The sequence below is a fragment of the Phasianus colchicus genome, chromosome Z (assembly GCF_987193195.1).
Source record: "Phasianus colchicus chromosome Z, bPhaCol1.hap1.1, whole genome shotgun sequence".
In the NCBI taxonomy this organism is placed as follows: Eukaryota; Metazoa; Chordata; class Aves; order Galliformes; family Phasianidae; genus Phasianus; species Phasianus colchicus.
The window spans coordinates 90,112,809-90,134,722 of NC_143476.1; the positions used below are offsets into that span (position 1 = coordinate 90,112,809).

At 42.4% G+C, this 21,914-nt stretch overlaps 1 protein-coding gene across 1 annotated transcript in view; it reads right to left on the reverse strand.

Annotated features, from left to right (window-relative positions):
• LOXHD1 (lipoxygenase homology PLAT domains 1) overlaps positions 1-21,914 on the reverse strand; it is a 126,362-nt gene that overhangs the window by 11,219 nt on the left and 93,229 nt on the right. The window contains exons 34-37 of the mRNA XM_090131116.1: positions 19,785-19,912; positions 15,652-15,769; positions 10,454-10,631; positions 5,177-5,362 (exon numbers count right to left, since the gene is read on the reverse strand). Of these exons, the coding sequence (XP_089987242.1) occupies positions 5,177-5,362; positions 10,454-10,631; positions 15,652-15,769; positions 19,785-19,912 (610 nt within the window). The remainder of the gene's footprint in view (positions 1-5,176; positions 5,363-10,453; positions 10,632-15,651; positions 15,770-19,784; positions 19,913-21,914) is intronic.

Below are 21,914 nucleotides of genomic sequence, written 5' to 3' on the forward strand. Positions count from 1 at the left end.
TCTCAGAGAATATTCCTGCGATTGAAGCATATTTTGGGTTTTATTGAAGCGTACTCGATGCAAAAGCTTTTAATAAGGGTGCAGGATAATTTGTCATAAGCAAGGGAGGCTTGTAGCAAAAAGATTTTATGGAATTGGTATTTTTACAGCTGCTAGTTGGTCTGGTGGCTTCCTTCCACTCTGTAGTGAATGGTTATAGGAAACTGGGAAGAAACGAATGACTCTGCAAGGACAACACTGAAGTATTTACTTTCTCTCTGAGGATGCTTAGAGAGTTTTGTTTCCTTAAATCTTTTTTTTTTTTTTTCTTTCTTTCTTTTTTATTGTCAAATCTGGGCTGTGAGATTTCTGCTGTGTCTTCTGCTTCTGTTGTGATGACTGTAGCATAATTCTGTGATAAGACAACGTGTTGTAAGGAGGAAACTAGACAACCCTTAAGGGTCCCTTCCAGCTCCCAGGGTTCTAAACCTGCCACAGCAGAGACCTTCTGTGCTGGGGTCTCCTGAGGGCTAAGCGTGGATTTGGCAATCTGAAGGACTGAGCAGCCACATTACAGCTGCTGGCATCCTGCATGGGTCTGGTGTGTAAAGTGACGCCTTGCCTGACTCCAACCCATGCAGAAAGAGTCAGGGTTTTAGGTTGTCTTCCTCTCTACTGAGCCATCAACAAAGCAAGGGGATGGAGCAGTCTTCTCTCCTCAAGCAGCTTTATGCATCTGTTTCTCTTTCTTTTTACTTAAAGCAGAAACTATTCAGCAGATCTGCCCCGTGGACCAGCAGATTTATGAATGAGCAGGCAAGTGCTGAAAGGAAGGCTTAAATATGACCTTTCCAAGTCTGATAGCTGAGCCAATCCTTAGAGAGGGCAGAAAAGCAGATATTATTTTTCTTTTAATATCTTATGCTCTACCAGTGCCCCAAAGGCTTGGAATCATGTCTATGAATTGTCAAAACATACCTCTGGATGTGCAGTGTGCCTGTGAGTGCAAGACCCACTCGATTTCTGAGCTGGTCCTAAATTCTGCTTCTGAAAAGGCAGTTCCTTCAGAACAAGAAAAGGAAAAGCATGGACATAACGATGTTCCTGCACTGCATCCAGCTCAAGAAAGGTGAATAAGATACCTTCTCCTTTGGAAGATGCACCCAAAAGGAGTCACTGGGGCATTAAGGCTGTTTAAAACTCAATCAGACAGTGTCATAGCTGGTGTAACTGGGAGAAGTGCTATGTTGAGCCACAGAAGTTGGGCTGCACAAATGGGTTATTTTCTCCTATCTTTGCTTCTCTAATAACACAAAGAAGTCTGGTTTGTCCATAATTAGGCTGTTCCTGGCTCCTCTGGGCTGATGGCAACAGGGATAATCAAGAATCTGAAATTAATGACTTTAGAATGACTGTTTATCATCTGAGTTCAAATCTACTCAGGCAGATTAGGGAGCTAGAACCAGATTTTCCACATCCCTCTGCTGCAAAGAGAAAATGAAAAAAAAAGTTTTATAGGTAAAAAATTTCATTATTGAGATGCTGCAAAACTTTAAGTCATTCTTCCAGAATGGTGATTTAGTCCTTAAATCAGAGAAAAAAAAGATAAATGCATTTAGAAAGCCAGCATTTCTACAGACATGCTGATACCGATCTTGCATAAATGTAGAAGTAAATGAATGGAGATATGAGAAAATACATAGTGCCTATCTGAGATCAGGAGATGGGGAGTCTGGAGGCAATTACATTTGCTCAGGAATTCTAAATATATTAGATTGAACATCAGTACCTCAAAGTGAACAGGGGCAGGATTAAAAGATGTGAAGCAAAACAAAGCTAAAATTCGTTCTCACCAGCTCACTGTCACCAGGCATTGCTGGTGAGCTCTGAGCATCTGGGAAGTCAGGAACAAGCTCCCTGAAACTGCAGTTGCAAAGTCTCTGAGCTGCCTGATTGTAAACAAGCACTGACCTCTTCCTTGCTCAGTTCTACTGAAGTCAGAGGATTGGATGGGGGCAACTTTTGTGTTTTATTTCTCAGATGGAGATGTCACGTGGTGGGTTTGGTGGGGAAGATGACATTAAAAGCATTAAAGTGGGACTATAAAGCCAGCATTCTGGCATGTTTTTTCCAGAGAAGACAAACAGTGTTTATGTTTTAAAGACCTTCTGACAGTCTGTGCCATTGCAATTACTGTCTCTTCAACTGTGAACAGCCTGGCACAGTCAAATCTCAGTGAAATGGTAAACACAAGGGGAGTATGAACAGGTAGCAAATCCACTGCAGCAAAACTTTGCTCACGAGACTGAGTGCTGAGCTGGATTTCATGGCAAAGCCACCACACTGGGCCAGTCCTTTAAACATCTCTTACCCCCAGATGGGGACCATCCCATTCACTTATTGGTGGGACCGGGTTATGTTATGATGCTATGATTCTATGTTTGAAAAAAAAAAGAAGACACATTGGTTAGCTGTTCTCCTAAGCAGCCTATGGGATAACAGCTGAGCCAAAACAGATTTATGCTGCCATTAAAGCTAATTACCAAGAAATTTAGGAAAAGAACATCATCCATGTTTCAAGCATGCAGCATGTGAGGAGCAATGGAATGGTCCACTACGAGGCTGTTTTCTACAGAGCATTGGCAGAGGACTAATGTAGTTCAAAACGGTAAGGAATTATAGAACTTGTTGCTTGAAACTAATGGTAAATAACAGCACATTTCTGTTAAATACCCAGAGTCCCCCAGGCATCTGATAAAAACCATACATGACCCTTGGCCCCTGACCTCACTAATTCTATCCAAAATAAATGAGACAGGAATTTCTAACCACTGACAAAGCCAATCTATAAAAAATACATATAGAGAGAACATGTACGTAAAGAACAGCTATAGCCTGGAATCCTCGCAGTAATAAATATTCTAGCCACCCAACAAACTGTCATGCTTCATTGTGTGAAGCTGTAGATAGGATATGCCTTGCACATGACTAACACAAGAACAATGAAGACAACATATGGTATGACTTAAACTACAGTTGTCCTGCTTATTGAGGGAAAAAGCAACTACATTTATACTGAACAAATCCCTAGCATGTTGTTTGTCCAAGGTGTAAACCCACAGTCAACTTGGCTTGGTAAAACACTATGCACTATTTTTTATAAATGGAAAACAGTGACTTGAGAGAGAGAAGGAAAGAGAATATGCAGTTGCAATGTGTATTTTTTATAAATATGAACTATTTTTCTTAGGTTCTGGACACATGATTTACTGTTCTAGCTGGCTTGTGGTGACTACCTGGCAACATATTCTACCAAAAAAAATGAATTGAAGCAATTTACTGCTTGGCCTACAGTAGGCTCTGTAGCCTTCCTTCATCACCAGCCAACAGCATGCAGGCAGCATCCAACGTAGTTCAGGTGCATGCTGGTTTCTCTCCAATCTGTATCAGTAAAACCAACAGTGACATGGAGAAGGTGAACACATGCCCATGGCAATGGGGCTGGAACTTGATGATCCTTACAGTCCCTACTAACTGAAGCCATTCTAGAATTCATTCTAACCACAATCACTTGTTCAAGAAGGAAAAGGCACCAGTGTAAGATAAACAGGAGTTGCTCATCATGAAGCAGAAAGCAGACCCATTGGACTCAAGGCCATGGGATGCCATGGGTGCTGAACGTCTCCTGGAAAGCCTGAACATGCCCTTCAGTGAGCAAATTCACTGCAAGTTACTTAACAGACAAAAATGATATCCAGCTCAGTAGATGCCTTGAGCTACGTGTAGTGAGATGCAGAGGATGTTGCAGGATTACACACGCTTCCTCTGCTCCTTCACTTCCTCAGGCACCCAATGACTGCTGCTGTTGGAAACAGCTTCTGGGTTTGGCAGACCCTTGGTCTGACCTGGTTCTTGCCTTCTGTGTCCTTTCCCATGCCTAAGCCCTGAAGACCAGCTCTGATCTCGTGGGCATGTTTTGTTCTGTTAGCTTGACCAATGCCTGGGGAGCCACGAGGTCTCCTAAGGGAAATGCTCCCTGTATACATTTTTGCTGATATTTAAAGAGGAATCTGCAAGTCTACGTTGATTTCTTGCTGCTCTCAGAAAGACATCCAAACCACATCTGCAACTGCAGGGATGCCTGTTTGCTGAGTTAAAACTGATGGGTATTCTGACAGCCCTTTCCATTTCAGCATCTGAACAGCAGACTCGAAGAGCAGTGTTTTGGCAACTGAATTCAGATTAAATCAGCTCTCCAACCACCAAGTTAAAACCAGCCCATGGGTCTCTGGGACATATCAAGCTTCATGTCTGGGTTGCAGCAAGGGCCTGCCATGAGCAATGCATTCATTGTTACTGCAAAATCATCCTCTTCAGCTGAAGAAGTTAGATGGGCAGGGTTGGGAGGTGTCATCACAGCAGTGTGGTGGGTGTGCTTGTTACAAGATGCAGTCTCTGGGACCTGAATAACAGCACAAATGACTGTGACAGCAGTACCGAGCACTGCTGCTGCTGCTTATGAAACCAGTTAGGGTATCCAGCAGCAGGGTCAGCATCTCTCAGCAGGACTCTGCACACCCTCTGCGTGGTGCACTGATTTTAATAAAGACAGACACAGATCTTCATTTCCATCTTATACAGCTCACCATCCTACGCCAGGCTGCATTACCCTGGGTGTCCGTGTCAGGTTGATTAAATTGCTAGGAAGGTGCCAGAGTGGCCTGTGACAAAACTATTTCATTAGTAGAGCTGCTGTGCTGGTATGCCTGTGCTTCAGAGGAGATATCACTGTCTGAGCTGCAGCACTGCTGAACTGGGGGCACGTTAGAGCAGAACATATGGCAACACACAAGGACACAATCATAGAATCATAGGATCATTAAGGTTGGAAAAGACAACTGTGATCATGAAATCCAGTCATCAGCCCATCACCACCATTCCCTTTCTTAGAAGCATTAAGACTGGAAAAGGCCACTAAACTCATCAAATCCAACCATCAGCCCACTGAATCTCCTGCACAAAGGGAGGGTGTCTAGGCAAACTGGGCCACAAGGTCCCAGTATGACCCTTGGGTTACTCGGTCTGCAACAGAGCTGGGAATTGTCCTCAACCTGCCCCATGGCCACAGAGGGATCTGCCCTCCTGGTGGGTTGTACCAGTGGTTGTCCCTTAGAACCCCACACCTCACCACCCTGACCTTTGTTGTCATGCCATATTCGCACTTTGCAGAGATCTCCCAGGCTCAGCATGTCAGGGAAGTTGAATTCATCCATCTGGTTCCTCTCAAACTTGTTAGACTTGTTGGATTCCTTCAGAGCAAGGGTCCCACTGTCTCCGTTCTCCCCAAACAGAATCAAGGACACGTTGGCATCAGTGCCAGCTCCTGCAACAGACAGCAAGGCATGTGGTCACGAGATGCCCTACCATATCAACCTCCTGGAACCAACCTCCAAATGCCCAGAAACAGAAACATTGAAGGTGGCTGGAACACAAACACAGCTGAAATACTTTGACTTGCATTCAAGGTATGGACATCGTGCTGTTATCAACATGAATATTTGCTCCTAATGGATTTGAAAGCAAAATACAGATTAACAGCTAAAATGCTGTCTCATCCTGCAGCCGTTCTCCCTTTCCCACAAGCCTTCTTTCTATGCTCCCGTTTCTCAAAATAGTCTTCAAGTTGAATCAAAGGAAAAAAAAAATGCTTTTTTTTTCACATGACTGCTGGACCCACCAACACTCCATGCCTCCTCACGTATGCGCTTGGAAAAGATGCACTTCTAAGTCAGTCTTCATTACCTGATACTGTAATTCATGTCCACTACTGTCCACACATGTTGCAGAAGAAAAGAGATATGTAGTCAATTTTTTTGACTTTTTGAGAGTTCAAGGCTACACCATCACATATAATGAACTTACAAAAATTTCGGTGAAGGACCAAAACCATAAACTATCATCCTATTTCCTTTTATTTTGTGATGCCCATACAAGAAAGCAGATTCACAGAGAGAAATTTGAATCCACATGGGCAGATATTCATTTCTCTGTCAGAATTGAGGCTCTTGAATTTTGACAAACAAAAATGAGATCATCAAACCCAAATCTGGCTTTCAGAGAAACTCATCATCTGCTGCCCTTGGTTGGATATCCCTGCTTTGAGAACTCCTAAGTGCCTGCCAAGCCATTCCTTATGCAGCAGTGTCATAAATCCACTTTGGGCTCACAGACGGTATTTCCCATAGCTCCATTCAAAACACTGTGCAGAGACAAAGTCAGGGGGACTCAGAACTTGCAGGGAAATCCATCTCTTCCTCAGAATAATTACATGAATATATAAGTTAGGAAAAAATCACCGCTTTTCCTATAGGACTGAAAAAATACTAATAGAAGGGGAAAAAAATAGAAAAAAAAAAAAAAAGAAGAAGGAGGAGGAAAGGACTTATACAGAGAAAAGGTAAAGAAAAATTGCCTATGTATGTTAAACTGGGGTTAATTTTCAGCAGTTCCCTGGGAAGGGCTTAGGAAGGAAGAGAAAGGATCAGGGATTAAGGAGGTCCATCTGGCAGCACCTTTTATGACCCTAAAGCTTGCTGAGGTGAGGAACAAAGCAAACTAAATTCCGTTTCCTTACATGGAAGAGGCTTCCAATTAATGCAAGATCTCAAAAAGCACAGAATCAACTGTTTCTTAGCAAAAACTTCCAGGCAAAAAGAACCTTACGGAGGCCTCATGCAGTGACATTCCTCTTGCAGGCAATTAGCAGAAGACAGAAAAGAAAACAACAGAAACTGCTGAATCAATTCACCTATTTGGGTCTGTCTCCTCTCCCCAGACCATCCCGTTTTGTTGTTTTGTTGTTTGGTTTTTTTTTTTCTTTTTAAACCCAGGAAACTGCTAGGTACTCTTAGGAACAGTAAGAAAAGTGTTAAATGAAGGGATGAAGGCCGTGCTGTTGCACAGGTCTTAGCTGTCAGATGACTCAGCATCACTGAACTTCATTGTCATCACCCTAAAAAATGACAAAGCATCCTCATTAGATTTGCAGGTAATGTTAAATCTGAGGGAGTGAGCAGCACGCAGAATGTCAGAACTCCAACCTAGATCGACACTGAGAAGCTTGAGGACTGGGCAAGCAGAGATCTCATGAAGTTCAGCAAGGAGAAATGCAAAGTTCTGCATCTGGGGTAGAATAAGCTCTGCATTGAAGGGGTTGGGAAGTTTAAGAGGATCCAGAAGTTACAGCAGCAACATTCGTACTCAGTACAAACTTGATCTGACAGTGAGCTTTTAGTGTTCAACGCAAGCCACATATTGGGCTACATTAGGAGAAGCGTGACGAGCAGCTGGACGGAACACCTTATGCTCCTTGATAAGCACTGAGCAGTCTCTACTTGAACCATCGTGCCATTTTGAATCTTCGGGTCAAGGGGGCTGCAGGGACTACAGGGAGAGACTATCAGATGTTTGCCAAAATGGAAAGGTGCTGGGGCACATGGCCGTCAGGGGAGATGAGCTGTCATGAGTGAGCAAGGACACCTGTGAGTACATATAGGGAGTGATAGAATCATAGAATGGCCTGGGTTGAAAAGGACCACAATGCTCATCTAGTTTCAACCCCCCTGCTATGTGCAGGGTCACCGACCTCTAGACCTAGCTGCCCAGAGCCACATCCAACCTGGAGCCACATCATACCCATATCACATGATAGAGATTACAGGGTCACGTGCTGGGTATATATATGTCAGACACCCCAAAGAGCCACAGCCACAGGTTGGAGCTGTGGAGGTGATGGTTGGACATTAGAAAAAAAGAACCTTTCTTGGTAAAATTGTTTGGGTCTGGAACTGGTGCCTGGGGAGGTCATGGCAGCACCATATTGGAAGCGTCCAAGATTCACACTGGCCAATCTGACCTAATGCTGGCAATAGCTCATGGAGGAGAAAGTTGCATAAGGCCTCTTCCAATAAGAGTATCTAGGATTTTACTATTGAACAGCTGCATCATTTTTGACCAAAGGGGATTTGAGTCATAGCCTTCTGAGACCAAAGAATGTCCTTCTTTTGTCTTAACAGAGACTTGGATACAGCACTTGGAACTGACAACAACTGTATTAAATTATGTAATTTGTAGGCTGTAGCTGAGCTGACAAGTTACTAATTAATCTTTTAGCAGCAGAGATAAAAACCTCTTGCTTCGTTAATTCTTGGAAAATGTGAAAGCAATGTTTATTCTTTCTCAATCTTTACTGCATTACCATGTATACGATGCTTGCATATAGAACACAGAAAAGCTGTGTAGACTGAAATCAAAAGGCAAAGGTCTATTTTTTTATAACAGAAAGCACCATCATGTGTTCTGAATCCATTGCAGACACGTCTGTGGGTCACATCTTGAAGAAAATGATCTTGTTCTTTACATGCCTTACAAGATGGAAAGTAAATCCAGGTCTTGTTTTAAACCACAGATTCTCCATTTGACTTGGGATGTGTCTGATGCAATGAGTTCTTCCTTTTTCTGTATGTATTCTGAGAGCTGCCATCTGAGTGACAGCTGGTGGCCTTTGAACTTTGAAAGAGAGAAGTCTGCCTACTTGCAGGAGGAGCTTTTTCTCTTCCACCATTCTGAATGCTATAAAAACATCCAAGCTGAATTACTTCTGAAAACTGTAGCCCAATTTTTTTTTAAAGGAAAAAATGAAATGGGACTGCTATTGTGTGTATGATGGGGAAGAAATGACTGCTGTACGACAATTTTGGTGGGATTCATTTTCTCTAACTTAATCCACTAGACTAGCTTACCAGTCTTGATCCTGTCTGAACCTGATAAAAAAATGAGGGAGAGGGATGCTCTAGAGAATGCTGCAGCCCACTGGTTAGGAAACCACTCCTGCAAGGTTTGGCCATGCAGAATTCAGCCTAGAAGGAGTTAAGACCATGAGTATAATTTCTGGAATGACAAATAAATGAGACAAATCATGTTTTCTTTTTTTTCACCGTCTCTGATGGATGGGAAAGTTGAAAGCTATTCCAGAGAAAACCATTATACCTAGGAATAAACATGGTTGGTTCTATTCACAGTGGAGCAGTGCTGTCCCTAGGCAATATATAGTGTGGCAGGAGATGATATAACATGTTTACACTAATCGTCAAGGATAAAAGGTCTTTTTCCTCAATTGGTTCAACCAGGAGTAATCATGGAATACACAAAGATGAAAGAGGAGAGATGGTTCATGACTTGTCCCCTCTTTAGATAAGCTGGATAAAGTTCAGCATGATGTCAGTGCTCTGTATGATCTAATCACAAACAGACTCTCTGAAACCTCTCTGTAATCTGCTCCTTCCTACTGGTTGTCACTGCTCATAATGAAATAAAATGCTTCATCATTAATACCCTTCATCTCTCATTCAATGAGAAGGGCAGAACTGTCTCCTGTCGCTGTCATCTCCCATTCTCCTCTCGTTTTCATTTCTATCGCCTTTGTGAGATAGGCCTGAATTTCATAAAAAGGTCATAGAAAGCTCTGCCATTATATCAGGTGGATTGCCAGACAGATAAACAAATCTCTCTTCTGTCTTTAGTATTTCACTGAGTTTTTCAGACGAACAGCAGGCAGAGAGATGAAAAACGGTGAGGCAGCACTAAGACACTTTGCCAGGAGAATTTTGATATTCTCCATTCAAACCTCAGAAGCTGCATAAATTACTTTTGGTAAATCAAAAAATAAAAGTGAAAACAGAGACAGGTAGAGACCAGTGGCTGATATGAGCACTGGTGTGGCAGCATCCCCTTACAGAGTGCATATTTTAGACAAAGCCAGGGTGAGAGGATGTGTGATGTGCCTCAGTCTGGCAGGAGGCAGTTGTGTATGTGGCTGCAGCTTTCATTCAGCAACCTGACAGAAGTCATCATGGAAAGAGGCAACAATCCCAAGAAATGACATAGAAATCCCATTTCTTGGCTCTTGAAGCCACGCAGATTTTACCTTTTCTATATGCATGTTATTTCACTGCTTGAAATAAATGGTCTCAAAACAGGAGAGTGAATGATTGCTCTCCTCTTTGGACAAAGCAGATGGTGCCAGCAAAAACCCAGAGCCCACAAGCTCCTGGGTTGACATTAATCTATTTGTCAATTCCATGTAATCAATGGACCTGACCTAAAAGGATAAGGAGGCTCCTGACCACCTCAGCATTGTCTGAAAATAGATTATGGTTAAGATTTCCTCAGAGGAAGTAGTGAGCAGTCAAGTATAGGCTTTGTGTCTAAATATTTCATGCCCACTGCTTAGATAAGAATGGATCCTATAGAATAACACTGATGATGAGCAGATAGCCAAAATGGCTGAATTGCATCACAGTAGAGCTAGATTATGCTTTTTTCACATAATTTCAAATTATTTATGAGATGTTTTCCATTGCTAGAAATCGAACTTCGTACTAGAAAAGTCATTAAATATCAACCATGGACATACCTCCAATATCACTGGTTTTAACTTGAATAGTGTAAGTTGTGTCCTCCATCATCTGCTCATCATTTATCATGGCTGGCATCTCGCACACAAGACTTCCCTTGGCATTTTTCACCTTTGACAGCCAATCACCATATGTAAATGTGGCCACTTCCTGACTAGTCAGATTCCTCATGACTATCTGCAAAGAGACAATGTCAAGGAAAAAGCATCAGATACAGTTTGAAGGAGGGCAGATATTAAACTTATGAAGTGCACAGCATGGTATAACATGGGTAGAGTTTGGTCATAGATTGAAAATATGCAATCAGCTCTTTGGGGATCAACTGAGCTCTCCCCTACAGACAATATTTGCTGTGTTGAGCATCAAGGGAAACAGTCATCATAATATTGGACTTTCTCATGCATGGGGTAAAGTATAGGAAAAAATGTGCTCTTCTGACACGGACAAAGCTGTTTTCTAGGAAAGTCAGATATTTTCTGGATGCCTGTGTGGTATTAATGCAGAGGAAGAAGGAAAGAAGAATTATTAAAAAACATATTCGTTCTCCTGGAGTACATATTATCTTTCTTTTGCTCATCTCTTCTGCGCAAACCCGCAGTAATCATTGCAGAAAAATGCAGACCAACCCTGAACAAGAAACACAAGACAAATTAGGCCAGCAGAATTTAAGGCTTCGCATGTTTTTCCCTCTGTGAAAAAGTGACAGAACAAGCAACATGCAACAGATATTACTCATACTGCCTCATGTATCAGTAGAAGGATCTCAGATGCCCTGGTGTTAAGAACAGAATAAGAACCTGAAATAGAGAATAGAACAGGAAAGAGAGTTACTCCAATAAATAGCAAATAAAATACCCACCTTTCCATGTTCATTTGAGCTTTTCCCAGTTTTAAATGGGTGTCAGCAGAGCATCAGTCTATCGAGAAGAAGGTGTTGCATTTGCCTACAGCAAGAAGCTGGGAATGCACTGCCACTAAATGGGGGGGTTGGAGGGAAGGGAGAAGATAGGGCTGCAGGCTAGCATTTGTGTTACTGCCTAGCAAAAACACAAAGACCATACTCAACTGAAGCAGTGCATCAGCAAACAAACAATGCACATCTCTGCTAAGGTCATGGAAATAAGAGCTCAGATGTGTCTGAGAAGTGTGACGTGATATTAGGAAGGAAGAATCAAGAAATTGTGGTGAATTAAGTTAAAAGAGATTCATGGTGGTGTTTAGTCCCACTTCATGCTCCAAGTGGGAGCCATACATAGATGAGTTTTAAAAACCTGCAAGTGTAGAGATTTCCCACATCACAGAGCTGGACAACTCTTGATGTGAAGATTTCCCTCTTTACATCCAATCAGGAGCTTTCCTTCTTTAACCTGCACACCTGGCTTCATGCCCTTTCACCACCCACCTCTGAGATTCTGTCCTCAAACAGCAGTGTCTCAGACTATGCCCCTCTGTTGACCCCAACTGAGCTGAGCTGGAGCCTTCAGCAGTTCAAAAGAAGACACTGCTCCAGATTATAAGGAATGATTTTAAAGATGGAAGTGGATGTGCTGAAGCTGAAGCAGTAGCGATGCTATTTGTATGTTGCACGGCTCTGTGGGCAGGACACTCATCTGGAGTCTTCTCTCTGATTGATCATAGAATCATAATATCATAGAATCATCAGTGATGGAAAAGACCTCCAGGATCATCCACCCATCACCAATATGTCCCACTAAACCATATTCCTTAGTGCAACATCTAAACTCTTCTTGAACACCTCCAGGGACAGTGACTCAACCACGTCCTTGTGCAGCCCATTCCAGAGCCTGACCACTAAGAGTTTTTTCCTAACATCCAACCTGAATCACCCCTGATGAAATTTGAGACCATTCCCAGATGCTAAGCAGGTACCACAATACCAGCCTATGGAAGGGAGTCGGAATGGATGGGCTTCATGGTCTCTTCCAACTCAACCACTCTGAGATTCTATGTCATTCAAGGCATCTCTGCCTCTCTCAGGTGAACTTCCATGCTGATTACAGGAGGCCTAGATAGTTTGGAAGAAGAGACAGATGCAGAGCTGTGATTTGGATCAAAAAAGTAATCTCAAAGAGCTGAGCTGGGGGTGATTTTTCTTTCTGTCTGTTCCTCAGAAGACTGAGATGCTGCTTAGAAATGAGACTGCTTCTTCACACTGCACAGAAGTTATTTTTTAGGATACCTATATTCACTGTGGACATCCTGCCTGCTTTTAAGGCAAAACATTATCACTAATTACACATGTATTTTAAATGGGCTGTGGAATGTCTATAAAAATGAAAAGTAAAAGTGGGAGCAGTGTTAAAGAATAAGATGTTGATAACTTTCTTTGTAGCTCAGCAAATATTGTAGCTGCCAGGAACTTCAAGCCAGCTCAAAATTAATAGTACACTGTGTATCGTGGAATCATAGTATGGTTTGAGTTGGAAGAAAACATTACATTCATCTAGCCCAACCCAGCTGCAATAAACAGGGACATCTACAGTGGTAACAGGAAGGTCTGACATGTCCATTCATCTGATTTACCTCCAGACAGCTTTCTCCAAGCTGCAGTACCAAACAAGCTCCCCAGGGATTTACCCTCTACTAATGCCAAAACAAGCACGTTCTTGATTTCACCTCTAAAGAATCAGCCACACTTTTTGTTATGGTTTTGTTGCGTGTCATTGGTTTCACTTAATATCATGGTCTTCTAACTAAAACAAAAAGACTCTGCACTGTGGCAAAGAGTGACAATCAGCTTCAGCTATAATGCATTGTCTCGAATTCTCTTAAGCTCCTTCAAATAAAGGAAAAAGGATCGAGACAAAGTCCCATATCCAGGATTATTTGTTTGAATGCAATGCAATTAGAGTTTCATTAAGGCAGCTTCTTATCTCCCTGGCTTTGACGGCATGAAGTAGCATTAAAATTCCTAGGGAACCAGCTCTGTAGAATTCAACCGTTTGGGTTGAATTCAACCACATTTGGACAAAAGGGTTTTCTGTTTGCAAAGTGGGACACCACATCTATAAAATGCTGTACAGGGGCAAACAGATACACCTAGCTGTAGCAATAATAGAATAACCAATAGTATTCACTCTACCCTACTGCATCACTGACCAATTTTTTTTTCCCCTCTCACTGTTAAGCTTCAGCATTGAAACCCTCTTGCCATTTTTGGTGCCGTTTGAGTCCTTGTCTTCCAAGTGCATTGCTTTACTGTGATTCTGAATGAAATATCAATGTATTTAATCTAGATAGGAAAAAAAAAAAAAAAAGAGAGAGACTGCTCCCTGCTCATAAATTGAATCTTTTGGCAGTATGAAACATCATTGATAATTGATGCATTTTAATTGGTATTTACGCACTTGCATTCCTGGTAAACTAAAAGTAGTGTAAGTTATGGCCAGCAAACATTGTACAAAAAGAGTAAAGGGAATTTAAAAGGTCATTTATTGTTATTTTAATAGAAGAATGACACCGAGAATATTTTGTAAATAAATGAAGCAACAAACAGTTAATTAGGGGGTTGATAGCTTAATCTAGCTTCTCATTTCATTGTGCTAGTTAGCACTAACTGTGAACCATCTGTCTGAGAGTTTAGCACTACCCCCACAAGTATTTCATTATGCAGCTTTAATATGCACTTTTGACAGAAATGGAAATGGGCTCAGATAAGTTTTCATGTCACACCAAGCGACATAAGTTTTCAAGGCTGGAATACAAATCAGAGAACACAAATCCTTCCTCCCCTTCACCGTAGCAATCCCATCCCAGCTCCACTGCCTGCAATGCAAATGCTGTGTTTACCTTTGCAGGGAAGGTGGAAGTGAAAGCTAACAAATAACGTTCTCTGCATACCACTAGGATGTGGATATATTGCATCACTAGGAGATCCTCTGTTTCTCCAAGGAAAACAGAAACTACGGGTGCAGCTTTCAAAGCCTATAAAATCTTTTTTCCCAAGGAGTGGCATTTATGGCCCACCTGTTGCTTCTGTAGAGACACGAGGGCTATAAATCCATCAGCTGTGTCCAAGTGAGGGCTCCTTTTGCCCACATCTCTGGGAAAGACTTGCTGTGGGTGGGATGGTCCAGCAGGTTGTGTGTTAGAATGGCTGGATAAAGCTGGTGAGAGGAACATGGGGATATGCTACCTGCTTTTTGAGCTATTGCTAATTCATGGCTGCGAAACCTGGAATGCATCTGCATGAATAAGCTTGAGAGGAGTTCATTTTATATGATTACAATCTATAAAACTCAGGGGAAGTTATAGGGGAAGTGGCAAAGAGAGATTGACCATGATGACTGAATCAAAGCAGAGAGCAGACTGAGTTACTCCTCAGGCACAGGGAGAAAAATCGTGTGTCTGTGGCATCCATTTGGAAGACATATGCTGAAGGTCTAATGCTTTGGAAAGCAGCAGAAGAGCTGCTGTGAGAAAGCTAAAAGTGTTAGTGCTCAAGTTTAAGAAAGCAGGGCAGTACAGTGAAGCTTTGTAGACCATGGCAGGTGAACAGCGGCTCATCACTGGACTGGAAAATAGTGGCTGCCTAGGATCAGTGTTTAGAAACACAGTATTTACGGGGAAATGGAGGATAGCTTTGGACTAGTAGAAAGGAGCTGAGGTCGTGCCTTGAACCATTGGGTCTTTCCCTGTTCTTATTGAGAAGCTAAGTTGTAGAAATCCAGCAGGATATCTCCAGAAACAGCAGGCAAAATGAGCTTGGCAGAGATGCTCTCCTTCTTCAATGACATCTAATGATGTGGAATTGGCATGCCACCCTATCTCTACCCTAGAAATACAATGATCAGGCCCACAGCAAAGAAACTATGCTGTACACCCAAACAAAAGTGCTGTTCACAAGGAGCTGGTGGCTGGGTAGGGAAGATTAAGGCAAGCATAGTGCCTTTTAGCAAGATAGGACACCAGGGAAAAATACAATCAACAGAAGCAGTTGGAGCCATTTTACATACTGTATTCAAAACTCAGGAAGAAAATGACGTTTTCCTTGTACTAGCAGGAAAAGAAAGAAATCTGCCTGCATACTAGATAAAGAGAAAGGCAGGGAAATGAGGCTTTGCTTGAGAGGATGGATTATCTGGACGAGTGCTCACTGCCTTTCTCCTCTTTCTCAAGCATGGGGAGGCTTAGCACAAGCAGGATGCACAGCAGTGCGTGATGCAGAGCACATTACCCTCTCCAGGAACCAGTCTGGGCGCATCCCCTTCGCATCTGTCCTGATCCTCATCTTCCTCAGGGGTGCGATATCGGCAATTTCCATGATGAAGCTGTCCTCTTGGCCTCGCTCAAATCTGCAGGGATTGAAAGACCAAGGAGGTTTCCTGCTGTCTCACCACGTCATCTCACCTCGCTCCTCATGCAGCTCATGCTTTGCCAACAGCCTTGCACTGAAAGTTTATGAGCGTGTTTTGTGGGACTTGAGCTCTCCTGCCCTGCGATCACTAGCTACTGTGTTTTTGGCAAGCTGTCTTGGCCCAGATCTGACAGGAATTCCTCCTCCCCCGGAAAATCAAGCCCATATGAGGTACCTGGAGCAGTTCCAGGCAGCCTGCAGCGTGCATTACCATTCTGATTGCAACCAGAGCAATCAGGTTTCTGCACATCACCTTCCCCCTGGCAGCTGCCCACATGCCTGCCTTTAGCCCATCCCTATTGGAAGGCAAAGCAATTGTTCTTAATCTTCTTTTGCTAAGATGCATCACATAACTTTGCATTTGCTGTGGTGATAGACAGTAACTGCGGCTCAGCTAAATACAGCCACGTGATTGCTAGCCAGCCCAAAGCCCACATTTAGTAACTGAAGACAAAATGGTGTTAGAAAGGGGCTCAAACTGACCATCCCACACCCACTCCTGAATCTGGATTTGAAACCAGCCTCATCTCTGCTGAGAACTGAGGTGGGTTTTTTATAATGCTGCTTCAAACATCTTACCCTATGCTTGGCTGCTATATACAGGCACCAGGAGGTGTAGGAACTGCTCATCCATAGCAATCAGCAGAAAGAAGGAAAAGGGGGAAAGCAGCTAACATATGCTTCCTGAAGAAGACATCATACTGGCCAGGACTGCCACTACTTTACCTCCCTTGTAACATCAATGATGCCAAGAAGAAACCCTTGCTCCAGTGCCTGTGTTGCTTCAGGCTTAGTAGTGCTTGGTTTAGAATAAATGAATCCACCAGCTTTGCCCCAAATACTCTGGCAGACTTGCTGCAAGCATGCAGATGGAAATCCACCCCTTGCTAGGAACAGGGCAGCCACATACAGGGATTTATCCAGCACCAGCATGGCCACTTGTTGAATTGTGTTGAGGTCCACATTTGCAAAAAGAAAAAAAATCTCTTTATGAGCAAGCAACAAAGTGGGACCTGAATCATCTGAGCAATCTGGGGAGAGCTCTGCAAGATGTAGGCACTACCATAATACAGATAAGCCAGAATGATGCTATCTTGTCCCTGGCACCGTACTCAGCCACCTACTGCTGTACAGTGCCAAAGCACAAAGAAAAAGCATTCTTTTAGCAACCCCTGCTCAGATTACACCCTGCAGCGTGAATGTGATTATCCTCACACCATTATCTGAGCCACATGGCTGCAGATGTTAGCAATAGGGCTTGGCTCGAGCCTCTCAGTTTTCATCCAGCACTGCTTCCCCTCCACTCCCAGAGGCATTTGGACAGGGTGTTCTGGTCCCAGTTCATAGTTATTAAAGGCTGTGTTAGCTCTTAAAAAAACTCCCCTCTATTATTTGTCTTTGTGTGGTACTGGATATCAGGACAGCCCTTTTCACCATGAGAAAGAGAATGGGCTTTTGTGCCTGGATTGGACTGATTTCTATTTCTGTGTCAGAAAAACGTGTGACCCTTCCAACCTGAATCATCCTGTGGTCCTGTCACTGGTTTTCAGTGCAATCACTGTTACTTAGAAAGCTGCAAAAATAAGAAATTGACCTCTCTGTAAGTCTGATACTCACCTGTTACTTCCTAGAACTCATTACATGAGATGGAAACAATTTCTAAGGGGACAAAGCAAGCGATCCAATAGCATTTTTCTATCCTGAATTTATATGAACATGAACAGAACTTCCCCCCAGAAAACAAAGATGAGAAGGAAAGAAGTACCAAGTGGAACTGTCTGGCACCTTGCCTTTTCTAGGACACTGAAGCATTTATCTGAGGGATTTCATTAAGCTTTCCTACCATGTCTGCACTTATAAATATTTCTATTGCCCGGAGGTCTTGGCAATAACAGTAATGTAGCTAAAATTGCTTTAAATCTGTGACAGGTTAGGCAGACAGCTCTTCATAATGCACTAAGCTGCTGTGAGTGACTCGGCACTACATGGTCCCCGTGAAGATGAAGTGCCTTTTACCCATTTGGTAAGAGATGCATCAGTACCTCCCTACAGAACACCAGATATCAATATCCTGGGAATATAAGCATAGTAATTAATATTTTTTTACATGCCCTTCTTATTTATACCAGGAGTTTCTATCATCTTTTTTTTTGTTTTATTCCAGTAGAAGATACACCAGGACAAAAACATCTCACAAACTGTGTGGCACACTTCTGTTGAGTTTTCATATCCTCATATCCTTTCATATCCTCATATCCTTTCATATCCTTACATCCTTTCACCACTTCACTCATACAGATAAATATGTTATTTTTTTATAGGCCACATAGTTTATGGATGTTGCTTGCCTGGCTATGAAGAGCAAAACTGCAGGGGCTGCAGCTGCCTCAGTGCCTTAGGAGAGCTGTGGCTGATGAACCCCGATGTGAACTCTGCTTTGCTTCTAAGAATGAGCAGTCATGGTTTATTTTCCTACCTAGGCTTAAAAAAATGGCAGACAGATGAGCATGGGATTGATTGCCTGGGGTCTTGGAAGGGGATGTCAGTGGTTCTGGGACATGTTGCTAACCAATGCAGTGCCCTGCGTGTTGGATGTCTTTGGTGGGGAGCAGCACGACGACCTCTGGCTTCCCACAGAGATTTCCATCAGTAGCATCTCTGCTGCATTGGTCTCAGAGCAAACAAGACTTGTTGCTAGCTAAACACACAAAGGATTCAAGCACACTTGCCCAGACACCCGCTCTGCTATGTCATCCCCTCAGCAAATACCTCCATGCTTTGAGCCTTATGTGTGGTACCCAACACTGCAGTGGAGGATCTGCATTGCTTGGAGGCTGGGAAGAGTCCAGCATCACCTCAGCAAGCTGTGCTCAAACCATCTAGCCAAAGGCTCCAGTGCTCACGACATTCTGCTTTGCTGGGAACATCAAGCTCAGAGGTCATCAGCTAATTAAATTTAAGCATAACAAAGCCTGCCTCTAAAAGATGGTTAGTGCCATGCGTGTCTTTGTGCATGCCAAAGCTTTCTGTGCTGAAGGAGGTGTTAGGAACAGGAAAGCTTTAGGAAATGGATGGGTAGCATGTGGGATTTTTGGCTTGCAGAAGTGCTGGCGTCAAACTTGGGTTACAGCATTTGTTAGCTGTTCCTGCTGCAGAAAAACATGAGATTTCACCTTTTTAACAAAATCAGAGTGCTCAGTGTGGCATTCCATGCATCTCGCATCCTATTTCCATCTCTCTGCACACCAAGGCCACATCTGCTCAGGCAGATGTCATCACATGTCCCCTTCATACCAGCTGCAGACGAGGCAGCCCTGGTTCCTAAATGGGGTGATTGCAGCAGTGTGGCACAGATCCAAAGCCAAGAAGCTTCATAGCCCGTTAGCCCAGACTTTGACAGCCCTCGTGCTGCTATAGGATGCAAGCTGTCTCACATCTGGCCAGCTAAGGAAGGTGGAGCAGAAGGATTGGAGTCAGCACCTTCACAAGACAGGCACAGGCATATTGGTTAGTCTTTCCTTAATTATGCAATCACTAATGGTTTCCCATCACAGCCATTAAATAATGTTTAGATTAAATTACTTTGCATAAAAGATGTGTTTTACAGAAATTGAATCTGTGGTTTTCCTGAAACATGCACAGTTTCTCTTGGGTTTAATGAAGGACTTCACCACTCATCTTTCTGCTTGCAGTGTTTCTCTCTTAAGGCTGCTGAGGTTAAAAAATACTCCTGCAAATGGCCACAGGATTATCTCCCCAGGTATACAGAGCGCCTTTTTTCTCCACTCTGCTAAATACATAGCAGTAACTCTTAAAAGACTCCTGAGTTCAAGATCAATGAAATCAATGAGTTTCAGTAGGAGCATGATCAAAGCCTCAAATACTTCTTGACCTGATGCTGGACTATGTCATCACGCCACTGCTCAGCAACAAAACTGACAAAGTTACCGTACCTGTCTCCATTTTTATCCAGCTGCATCTCCTCAGTGTTCCCATTGGATCCAAAGACAGTCATGAAAATACCAGCATCGGTACCGCCGCTTTCGATGTCTCCAGTCACAACTGTGACTTCATATAGGATCTGTGGAAGGTTTCAAACAATGAGATCTCATTCAAAGATCTGTCCTTGACCCATGGAAAACCCAGGGCAAAAGGCTATCCAGGCTTTGCTTCTCTGTAAGAAATGCTTATAACATGGTTTCTGGGATTTCCTCCGTAGTATAGTTTTTGGAGGTAAAAAAGTAGAGAATGAAACCTAATACAGGACCTCCCTCTCTACATAATCTAGCATTTTCTCAGCCTACATACACTCCAAGAGGAAGGGACATCCAATATGATTGAGCACGTGCTTGGAGCATGGTGGGGATGAACTGCAAAATGTTTCTCCCAAGTGCTTGGTGTGTCCATCTGGGTGACATTTCATCCAACACAGTTAACAAAGTTAAAGTCTATGCATCTAAGCACTTGGTACAAGGCAGCTCCCTCATTTCCCAAGGAGACACAGTGCTGCATCCAACTGAGAGCGTTCCCAGATCTCCTACTTTAAAGCTATGCTGCATCATTTTCACCTTATTAGCCTAACTTTGTTCTTTTCTCCTGACATGTGAATAATCAGATTCAGAATAAAATATTTCAAAAGCATGCAAGTCCCAGTAGTTGTCAATGGCTGTAAGACTTCTGGGCCATTTAGATGCTTCCAAGACTGTACCTGTGATAACCAGACCTCTGGATTTGAGAGGAGAAAGAATAAAATGAAATAACCCCAACAGAACATATTTCAAACAGTGTTCTGTCATGCATGTTTTATTGGCCTGAATTGTAGATGCCACATAAATCAAAAATGCAAAGGAATAATATCACAGAAGAATTTATTTTTTATGTTCATTCAGACTTCAGCATCTCGTCTATCTTTTATTCATCCACAAATTTAAATCATAGTAGAGCATCTTATTTGCTGTAAGTGGGAGAAGAAAAACTCTTTTACAAGTACATTAGGGGTTTTTAATGACTTTGATGGATACTAACTATTTTCTCTATGTTTGGGAAGGGAAATACTGAATTTAAAACAAGGAGAAATATCAAGCCAAGAAGAAAATTAAATTGAAATGGGTACATATGGCTGTAGAAGAGTCAAGCGAAAGCAAAATAAAACAGCATGAACTTTCCTGAAGCTAATAAAGGTTTTAGTCTTCTTTGAACTCTATTAAAAAAGAAAAAAAAAAAAAAAAAGAAGAAGAAAAACATAGTAACTCAATTTCTAACTACATCAATATATGGAGGAGCAGTCCAAAATCCCCTCTAGTAGGAGACCGATCAGAAAGTCGGATGTGCACTTCTGATTTCATATCTCAAACATCTCTCCTGATTTTCTTCAAACCTTTCAGCAAGTTTCTGGCCCAACATCACAGAAAAAAAATGTTATTTAGATGTGTCTATTTGTGGCATGCTTATGAAAAAAAAAATATTCAGCACCAGGCTTTTAAAGGGAGGCTGAACAAAAATCCTCATTAGCATCCATCTCAATCTACAGGCAAATCGTCAGATCACTGACAAGAGTTTTCAAACTTTATCCAGGAGGTTGAACAAGCAAAGTGAAGTTTTGAAGCAATTATGTTTTAACCTTAGCATTCATCTGAAGGAGTTTATTTCCCTTCTTAGGGGATTTCTACTGCTGAAACCTGCTCTGATTTGTTAAATTCTTTGCAGTTGTTAGATATGTTTGCATGCTTTTGTGTGTCTGGGGAACTAACTATTTCAGGAGAAAATATTTAGCTTGGGGATCAAGAGCAGCACAAAGAAAAATTAATGTCCTTCAAAAGCGTAACCTCACTGTACACAGAAATACAACTATAGGTATTCGAAATTGACATACAAGCATTAATTCGAGTATTATTGTCCCATTCATCCAGATTGGCATTTCTATTATAAATCTTACTCTAGAATTCAACTTAGCTCAGCTTTCCAATTTGTACCCAGTTGAAATATGGCACAGCACACCTCACATCAAATTCCATACATTTGAATGGAAATACTGTATATTTTTTTACATTGTTTGTTCAACTTTAATCTTTTAATCATTTGAA